At 40.1% G+C, this 10,279-nt stretch overlaps 2 protein-coding genes and 2 long non-coding RNA genes across 4 annotated transcripts in view; 1 reads left to right on the plus strand and 3 right to left on the minus strand.

Moving 5' to 3' along the window:
- The window catches only part of LOC107834865 (uncharacterized), an 11,458-nt gene extending 2,560 nt beyond the window's left edge, over nt 1-8,898 (minus strand). The window contains exon 1 of the long non-coding RNA XR_001660691.1: nt 8,812-8,898. This is a non-coding gene — a long non-coding RNA (uncharacterized LOC107834865). The remainder of the gene's footprint in view (nt 1-8,811) is intronic.
- LOC107834866 (uncharacterized) overlaps nt 1-9,180 on the plus strand; it is an 11,265-nt gene extending 2,085 nt beyond the window's left edge. Inside the window, exon 2 of the long non-coding RNA XR_001660692.1 lies at nt 8,856-9,180. This is a non-coding gene — a long non-coding RNA (uncharacterized LOC107834866). The remainder of the gene's footprint in view (nt 1-8,855) is intronic.
- LOC103131679 (metallophosphoesterase domain-containing protein 1) overlaps nt 1-10,279 on the minus strand; it is a 91,051-nt gene that overhangs the window by 9,571 nt on the left and 71,201 nt on the right. The gene's annotated exons all lie outside the window — the stretch shown is intronic.
- On the minus strand, nt 401-4,409 carry LOC107834864 (paraneoplastic antigen Ma1 homolog). Its single transcript, XM_016666832.1, has 2 exons — nt 2,629-4,409; nt 401-988 (listed from the first exon to the last, which is right to left on the minus strand). The coding sequence occupies exon 1, from the start codon at nt 3,889-3,891 to the stop codon at nt 2,638-2,640; it is 1,254 nt and encodes a 417-aa protein (XP_016522318.1). The 5' UTR covers nt 3,892-4,409; the 3' UTR covers nt 401-988; nt 2,629-2,637.

Here is a 10,279-nt window from a genome sequence, read left to right on the forward strand (position 1 = left end):
GTAGCTGCAAACAAAGAGTGTAGAGTCGATATCTATTAAAGACTGTCGAGTTGAAAGTCTAAATATCTGCAAGACACTCGTTCATTAATCAATCCACCACGTTTTTTCAGCGCGGTTAATCTCTCTTTTTTTCTCTCTTCTTCTCTCCTTTTTTCTGTGTCTCCCGCTACTCTCCTATCCCTTCCTGATCCTCAGCCAACCACGAACCAGAAAAGTTGCTTTGCTCTACACAACTTCCTCTTTCAAACATGAGCCCTTCAAAATAAAATATGTTGAAGATTACTTTTCTATGAAACAGTTTTAACTACATTTTTCCAAATTCTTTTAACTTAACCATATTACTTAAAGTACCTATAAGTACAGCTTTTTGTTAACACTTATTCATAACAATTTTAACATATTTAAGCAAACATGTTTAATACATTTTAAATTATTACACCTTCCATGAACTTAACTCAATACAAAATACCTTTATTTTGGACTGGGTTACACCCTCCCCCCTCTAAACGTCTGGTGTCCTCAACAGACTTTATGAACACCTGCTTAACTCAAAATTGGGAAGGGTGGTTGTAGTCAACATTTTAGCTCTGTATTTTAATGACAACACCTCTATGAACAATAGTGAGGGGTTGATCACTAGCTTTACCAGGTTCATCATAAGTAAGTCTCACTACTGGTTTAATGGTACGTTTTGGTCTTGAATGTGCATGACTCATTCTGCTGTTAGAACTACTTGGACATGGCCTGTCATCTTCACTAGATACAGGTTCATGTTCTGACTCTGATGCTGTGTCATCATGGTTTAACGTCTCCACAATATGGTCTGCTTCTTGTGAGGGTTCCTCGTCTCTTGCAATATGAACCTTAGGCCCTTTGTGTTCACGTCTATTGTTGTGTTTTTGGAGTATTCCCTCCAGATAAGTTCGGTATGGTCGGTGTGGTAACTCCCACTCAAAGTCTGATGACTCAGTTGACTCCTCATGTGAAACTTGTGAAACTTGTATTGAATGATCATTGTTGCGTCTCTTAGACATAGTTTCTCTTTGTCTTCTTCTTTCATAGCTATCTGATAATAGCCACTCCTCAAGTCTAAGACGGAAAACCACTGACTACCAGAGAGGCAGTCAAGAGCTTCATCAATTCGGGGTGTGGTATATTGATCGGGCACAGTTCGACTGTTAAGTGTCCGAGAATCAACACACATTCTCACATCTCCATTCTTTTTTCTCACGATCACAATGGGAGATGCATATGGGCTTTTAGACTCTTTAATGATGCCTGCAGCTAGCAGTTTCTGTATATGACAGCGTACATCATTAATATCTGCAGGAGCAATGCGTCTGGATCGCTCTCGAAATGGACGGGGATCTGACAGTCTAATTGTGTGCTCCACCTCTTTAGCGAGTCCCACATCCAGCTCGTCCAAAGAAAAGACAGATGCTCGGTCAGATAGCTTCTGACAAAGTCTTTGCTTCCATTGTTCTGGAACAGGTGACTCTCCAAAATTTATCAGACCTGTATCAAATCCTGAATTTACAGTGTTTTGTTTGGAAACTGTTGTGACAACATCAGTAACGCACAGACATCCCACAACAGTGCCAGCTGTAACTGTTATGTCTCGCAAGGATTCATTCTGGAACAATAAGGTCAGCTGGTTCACATCCACAGCATTACTTGGAATAACCATGGCTTGAAGCAAGACACCAGCAGGAAGGGGATTTACAGTTGAAGACTCCACCACCAAGATGTCATCAGGAAGAGGCTTCTCCACATCCACTCTGCAAGATGCTTTACATGTACTCCCAGCAGGAAATGTCAGGTCTCCAGGACCTTCCCACTTTATATATCCAATCTCTTCATTCTCTTCTTTTAAATCCAAATTTCTTTCTGCACCTCCTGACAGAAGACTGTGTATTCCTAATGTCTGAACATGTATCTCAGGTGTTTCCTCACACAACTGAGCCAAGCGTTTTGGAAGATTGGCTTTTGCATTGGTGCCAATGATGACAGGGGTTTGGTCTGGACCAGGTGGATCCGGACAAATCAGGGCTAGGACTGACAAAGTAGCTGGAGCTCCAGTCACTTTCTTGGGAAACTCCATATCTACTATTACATAGCCGAGATATGGGTAGCTGGAATCACTCAAACCCCATATGTCTAGTTTACTGACAGGGTGAATGGGTGTGTCAGACAGGTACTTCCTATACCAGGATTCAAAGATGATGCTCACCCGGGAACCGCTGTCTAGTAGGGCATCACATAGCTGTCCATTAATTTTTAAAGGTTCCAAGGACGGTGGCCCTATTAGTCCTTCTGGCAGCCCAACAGGTTGTAGGTTAACCACGGCACTCTTTCTCACTGTAGCACTCTGCTCAATGCTTTCATCAGTAGGAGATTGTGCATTTGTGGCTTTAGCTTTTTTGAGTGCTTGAATAAGCCTCTGGATGACTTTATTTTGATTTTCAGGACTTCTGCATTTACTTACCAGGTGTCCACTTTCTCCACAGCGGTAGCAAAAACGTTCATCCGCATCAGAACGTCTATTTGGAGTGTGCACTGCCATGACAGCTGGTGGCGTTTCAGCCCGATGTGACACTCTGGATTTGACTTTTTGCTGCAGCTGTTTAACTTGTTTCTTTAAAGCCACAACTTCAGCGTCCAGACTTGGCTCTTTAAGTCTCTCTCTCTGTCAGTTGAACCTTTGTCATGCTTTTCTGTAGTATCTTGGGGGGGTTGTGAAGAAAGTGCAGTGAACATTGACTTTACTTCTTTTATCTCAGCCCTCAGACTCTGAATTTCAGAATGATTATGGTCCACCTGAGGTTTGGGTTGGACTGCACGTACTGATGGATTTAACTTAGCTCTAGATGCTTCATACTCCTCTTCAGCACGAATTTCACGCAATAGCTCAAGAAAAGTTGGAGGGTTCTCTTTTCTCTCTCTCAACCTGAGCTGAATTAGCATTAGGTCTGAGCCCACTGCGCCTTTAAGCAGTTGTTCAATCCGAGCTTTGTTCATGTTTGAGCCAGGAAGGCCATCTCTTTGAACTACTTTCGACAAACAGCGCTCTAGTCTTCGGAGGAAATCTGACAACTTCTCCCCAGACTGTTGCTGCATCAGTCTAAAAGCAAAGTATAAATCATCTCCTGACTCTGCCATCCCGAATGCACTATCAAGAGCTTCTAGACACTCCTCAGGACTGACATCTGGATCAGAAAGGCAAACTGCTTTGATGACTTCTAATGCAGGACCCTTTAGGCTCTCCATTATCCTTCGTCGTTTTTCTTTTGGCGAACATTCACTCACTTCCACCATCATGTAAGCTTGCTCCAGCCAATGATCAAATTGTTCCTCACCTGCAGGAGTAGGCACTATGCCGGAGAAAGTGCGCAGGCGGCGAAATCCTCCAGTCTCTGTTGCAGGTTTAGCTGCTTTGTCCAGTAGATCACTCACAGCACGAATGAGGGACTCTGTGGGTGAGGGAACGGGTTCTGACCCAGCTAGAAGAGCATGCACATCCTTTGCAGTCTTCCCCTCTGCTTGTAAAAGAGTATTTAGTTTGACACTAAAATCTTCATCTGCACTTGAAGATTCTGCAGTAATGAATATAGGCCATACTGTAGACTCATCTAAAGTCAACACCTCATTTGGCATGTCTGAATTAAGTTTCTCCCTGCACTCACAAAGCCCTAATATTTGATCTGTTGATTCGTCCAACATTCTTCCCCTTACACGGACACGCCCAAGACACTTTATAGTCTGCAATGTCTCTTCTATTTGTGCAACTTCTGTATTTTGGGGAACTTTTGTCAACAATGCATGGCTCTCATTTATGCCTTCCCCTTGGCACCAGCTCTTAAGCTTATTTACGATAACCTCAGTTTGCTGCATTTTCTCTTACTTGTCTATTAACAATAACAATCAGAAAAGTACTTTGAACTAATATATCTAGAAACTCAAACAAATGATCCCAGCGGTGCCTCCATTTTATGTAGCCCAGTTATACCGTTCTAAAGTAGGTACGGGCCCCTGAGTTCGTTAAACCCAGTAACTTAGGAATAATAACTTAATACACTCTCGTGTTTAAAACCTATGTTGAGTTTCACTCACCTTAAAGTAACAACATTCCAGTACTTTTATGTAGCACTGATTAAGGATAATAAACTTCACATACTATCATATAAAAATCAAACACACACACACCTTTATGAGATTTGAACTTTTGAACATATATTAAACAATAATAGATTCACAAAATGCAAATATTTCAGTCTTTAGTTTCACAAACCCTATATTAATAAATGTGGGCCCACACTTCAATGTCCACCTAAGCCGGCAATGATTAACTAAATATAGTCCCAAACAAAAACCCGTTGCAGGCCTGATGTGATGAAGCGTGGAATTGCAATACCTTANACTCAGATCGCCATCTATGTGCACACCTAAATATTTAAAAGATGGAACCTGTTTGATGGGGCAGCCATGTATGGCTATAGGACTCCGGTCACTGATTGATTAGGATCCAGAAATAACTGAGCAGTTTTTGAGGTGTTTATCTGTAACTTATGAGAGTCGCACCATAAAACAAACTTATCTACAGCAACTTTATGATTTTGGGATTGTCAGAGACTCAGAATAACAGTATCATCTGAAAATTTTATTATATACTGATTGGGTAGAGAACTGACACATTCATTTGTGTACAAAATAAAAAGGTAAGGCGAACTGACGCAACCTTGGGGTGGGGCCCTGTGCTACTTAACATAGAATCAGAGAAAACTGAATTGCATTTTACTCGCTGAGAAAAGAATAATACCACTTAGTTAAAAAAGGATTAACCTTCAACTGTACCAATTTTCTGAGAAGAATGTTTACATGGATAGAATTTAAAGCTGAACTAAAATCGACAAAAACAAGTCTGGCATATGCTGCAGAGTTCTCCAGATGCTTTAGTGCGAGGTGTGACAGTGTCAAAATAGCCTTAGCATAAGCAAATTGGAAGGGATCAAGAAATGGCCGCACTTCCACTTGTAATAGCTCCAACATGAGTTTCTCAAATGATTGAATTACAATAGAAGTGAGAGCTACTGGGAGATAGTCATTCTCAATTTGAGGACAAAAAATTTTTGGAAATGGAATGACAATTGATTTCTTCCAAATATCTGGTAACAAATGAGTGTCTATAGAGATCTGAAAATTGGAGAAAGTTCCTCTGCAAAGTTCTTGAGAAGGAAAGCAGACATATTGTCTGGGCCAGTTGCTTTTTGTGTGTTTAAACCCTTGAAGACCCTAAGCACCAGGGGCTCTGCCAGGAATCATGGGCCCCCTGACAAAAAGATGTTTGCCCCCTCCCCCCGACCTGCCCGCAGCTGCCGTTACAATTTTTTGAGTCTATTTGACCCATAAAAAGTGTCACAGTTTTAAAGGCTTGCATCTGCCTTGCTTTCTTTGGTTCAATACTGATAATTAGCACAATTTACTACTCATGAACTTAACATCCAACAGTCCACCTCAAGTATGCAAGTAGGTTGCTTAATTTTTTCTATTAGTTTTAGATACTGAATGTCTCTCCCCAAGAGCAACAGTCAAAGGCAACGTGCAAATACACATAAAGCAATCCAGACTTCTCAAAAATGCTATGTAGTTGCATTTTATTCAAGCTGCAGTACATAACTTTAATAAAAAATATGTTTTCTCCATATTTGTTAAAGCTGTCATGATGTCGTAGCCATTTGTTATGAGACAGATAATCTGTGAAAACAATCAATCTCCTCCACATCCTTCCTGAACTACTATTACTGGTTAAAGTAATGCACCGTTCTGACCGAAACAACCAATCAGAACTAGTAGGACGCTCTTATCCCTGTCAATTAGCCTCATTCACTCACTGCTAAATGTGCTAATGGGGGAGACCGTTTATCTGCCGTCACTGCTAGCAATGCTAACTAAACTGAGCATTCACAGTTTGAATCTGCACAGCTCTGTGCTATGCTAGCTGCAGCACGACACAAATCGAGGGGGAGGAAGGATGAGCAGCACCACATGAGATTGTGACTGACAGCACTAAAACTCTCCTGTCACTGACTGGTTGTTTCTAGCACTAGGAGGAGGCAGAGGAAATATATTTTTCACAGATTACCTGCTACTACCATACTGTCACAACATACTGACAGTTTTAAAAAAAATATGTGAAAAAGATATTTATTTAAAAGTGACATACTGCAGCTTTAATTTCACTCAGGATAGGAGAGGACGGGTCAGGAGGGACGAGGATTAGAGCTGCTACTGACTGACTCATCTGTTAAGTGGTAAAGGTACAAGTTAAATATATGAATGTGTTGGTAATTTCTTTCCTTAATTAATTAAATGCTAGTGAAAAGGAGGCAAACAGTAGTTTGTAGCTAAGCAAATTATGCTAAATGGTTGATGATCTCAGACTACTCACCTCTCTTAGAGAAAAATTGGGTTATAAATTAACACTCTTGCCTTTTTCTCTCTCTCCCTCTCTTTTTGTTTGAAAACCTGATTTTATAACTTTTCTTAGCATCATAGTAACTGCCACAGTCATTCATGTCTTCCACTGTCTGCTGCTAATAGCATCACTCTGAAGCGCTCCAAGCAGGAATGAACGCAGATAAGGGGGTTCAGGGCAAACATGGATGTGTTGTTTTTTTATCTGGGAATGGGAACATTACATTTTTACTGCTAAAAACAATCTTTGAAAATACAATATGATTAATTGTGTAATTGACAGGGCCTTGATTTTTTTTTCTATGAACAAAAAATAAATAATTAAATTGTGGAGGGCCCCCTGTTGGTCAGGGCCCCTAGATTTGTCATCACTTTTCCCCCCTGACTGATTTACAGTCAGTGCTAAGCACTGACTGTAAATCAATTACAATTCTGCTCTCAGCTCCACAATTTACATTCTTCTAATATTTTCCAACACTCTTTAGAATCATCAGTTACAAACCGTAAAAAGAAACTGTTTAAGTTGTTTGCTTTTGCGTTCTCATTTAGTGTAGCCAGAACCTTCCAGTTGGAAGCCATATTGGTCATGGCTCGGATAGAATCCCACACCTCAGGCTTATTTAACTTAAAAACGGACCGATATGCAGGGAGTAAATGAACCACATTATGATCTGAATTGCCAAGAGGTGGTCTAGCTCTAGCTGAATATGCATCCTTAATATTGCCATAACATTTATTTAAGATGTTAGAGTTCCTTGTACTGCACTTCACTTAATGGAAAAATAACAGGCAGAAACTTGTTTAAACTGCAGTGGTTAAAATCTCCAAGGATGAAACATCAAGAACTCAGCATGGAGAATGGATAAATTCTCCACAATCTGCAGATTGTGGAGAATCTGCAGATTCTCCACAATCAAGAATATGGCATTTTTTCACATGCCATATTGCAGGAAACGTTGTGTTTAATTTTTTGTATAAGACCAAAGACAGAAGGCAACATCATCTTTGTGTTTGACAGAAATTCACATTTTTTGGGTTTGTGTCATTCCTATCACCAGAATCACCAGAATTTGAAGAAAAGAAATAGTATTTTATTGGTTCTGAACTCCTGTAGTTTTACACCTGCTTTCTTCTGCAGTGAAAATTCACTTATACAGACAATTTGAACCTGAAAGTAACTAAAAATTCCATAAAATGTCAGAAAGTGCAATCATTATTCCTCTTAGTGTAAATGTTTTCAGACTGCTGCAGTAAAGAGGTTTTCACAAGCTTCATAAAAACATTTCAAAAGGTATTTAATTGCAAATAAAAGTTTAAATTAACAAATGGTCTACATTGTCATAAAATATAATATCAAGTATCTAAGTTAATCTTTGAAAAGTTCTAAATCAGTATTTCCTGAGTCACCCACCTGTTCCTGTTTCAGCTGTTTTCCCAGCACCGGGAAACCAGTAAAACCATTCTGCAGCCATATGGGAACACGGCTTTCAACATTTTACTGTGTTAAGTTGTTTGAGTTCAATAAGTGAATCAATCTGATTTCTTGACCCATTAAGCCAATGTATATATAGGGGAAAACATTTTAATCAACATAGAATAGTTTATTGTTGTTCTTGCAGTGGAAGTGAAGTGAGATTATCTGAGGGCTTCGGGTGTTTCACTGTAATGTGCCTCTTGTTTAAAGCAGCTGCTGTTTGGGCAGGGAGTGCTCCTCTGTTTGTCTCACTCTCACTTAGTCTCTTTGTGATGTTGGCTTCTTTCTCACAGCTAGACAAAGGGGCCATATCTTTGTCTTTGCCCTCAGATAAACTGTTTTATCTCACCTCCTAAAATATAGAAATGTCCACTGCTCTGCCAATGTCTTGCTCACTCTGCTTTGTTCTTCATCAACTCTTTCATACATGTTTTAATTTTTTTTTTGCTAAGAGATTAAAACATTTGAAAAGTTTATGTCATCAGCATCTGTCCATTTCCCCCTTCCTCCCATGTCTATCTCTTAGCTTTTGCATCTGAGTGAAAAATGTGTCATGCACAAGTAGCTGCTGGAGCTGCTCCATATGCTGGTGGCTTGTGATCAGATAGTTGGAGACAGTTGGCTAAGACAAGTGAAAAATAAATCATAGTGTTCAAAGCCGAGATGCAGACATAGAAATCAATCATAAACAGTTGTTGGAGCAGCACAGCTGCAGCAGGAGATGAGGTGTGACAGTGTGTGTGCACTAGTTTATGTGTGAGCATGATCTCAGTCAGCCTGTGATCCAGCATCTGTTTGTTAAGCATTTTGCTCTGTGATGGGAATGTGTGGTAAAGTGGTTAGCAGCTGAAAGGTGAGCTCCGNACCTCCTGTTACTCTGTCCAGGCCCCGCTAGTCTGCCATTTATCAGGTTAATGGAGAGTGGTATAAATGAATGTTTTAGACGGTTATATTTGCACAGGGGGGCCCTGAACCTTCTCCCAGAGTTCATAAGAACATATTCTGATGCGAGCACATGTGACCCATCAGACAAGATGTTCTGAGCTTGCCTGATGGTAGCCTGCTCAAACATCTATTGTGGAGAAGATAGATCCAGAGTGTTGATAATCTTACTTGCCATTTTCACCAGACTTTGAATTTGAGTTTTTAATTTAACAGTAAGATTTCCAAACCATCCAGTGATGCCATATCTGAACAAACTCAACGGTTGGCCCATAAAAAAAAAAAAAAATCTACATTATCATTTTAGAAACACCACACAATCGAAGTCGTCTAAGAAAATAGAGACGCTGGTGAACCTTTGCACATACATTTGTCACATGTGTGCACCAACTCAGATCGCCATCTATGTGCACACCTAAATATTTAAAAGATGGAACCTGTTTGATGGGGCAGCCATGTATGGCTATAGGACTCCGGTCACTGATTGATTAGGATCCAGAAATAACTGAGCAGTTTTTGAGGTGTTTATCTGTAACTTATGAGAGTCGCACCATAAAACAAACTTATCTACAGCAACTTTATGATTTTGGGATTGTCAGAGACTCAGAATAACAGTATCATCTGAAAATTTTATTATATACTGATTGGGTAGAGAACTGACACATTCATTTGTGTACAAAATAAAAAGGTAAGGCGAACTGACGCAACCTTGGGGTGGGGCCCTGTGCTACTTAACATAGAATCAGAGAAAACTGAATTGCATTTTACTCGCTGAGAAAAGAATAATACCACTTAGTTAAAAAAGGATTAACCTTCAACTGTACCAATTTTCTGAGAAGAATGTTTACATGGATAGAATTTAAAGCTGAACTAAAATCGACAAAAACAAGTCTGGCATATGCTGCAGAGTTCTCCAGATGCTTTAGTGCAAGGTGTGACAGTGTCAAAATAGCCTTAGCATAAGCAAATTGGAAGGGATCCAGAAATGGCCGCACTTCCACTTGTAATAGCTCCAACATGAGTTTCTCAAATGATTGAATTACAATAGAAGTGAGAGCTACTAGGAGATAGTCATTCTCAATTTGAGGACAAAAAATTTTTGGAAATGGAATGACAATTGATTTCTTCCAAATATCTGGTAACAAATGAGTGTCTATAGAGATCTGAAAATTGGAGAAAGTTCCTCTGCAAAGTTCTTGAGAAGGAAAGCAGACATATTGTCTGGGCCAGTTGCTTTTTGTGTGTTTAAACCCTTGAAGACCCTAAGCACCAGGGGCTCCGCCAGGAATCATGGGCCGCCTGACAAAAAAATATGTTTGCCCCCTGCCCCCCGACCCTCCCGCAGCTGCCGTTAGAATTTTTTGAGTCTATTTGACCCATAAAAAGTGTCAC

This window comes from Poecilia formosa, unplaced genomic scaffold (assembly GCF_000485575.1).
Source record: "Poecilia formosa unplaced genomic scaffold, Poecilia_formosa-5.1.2 Scaffold810, whole genome shotgun sequence".
Classification (NCBI taxonomy): Eukaryota; Metazoa; Chordata; class Actinopteri; order Cyprinodontiformes; family Poeciliidae; genus Poecilia; species Poecilia formosa.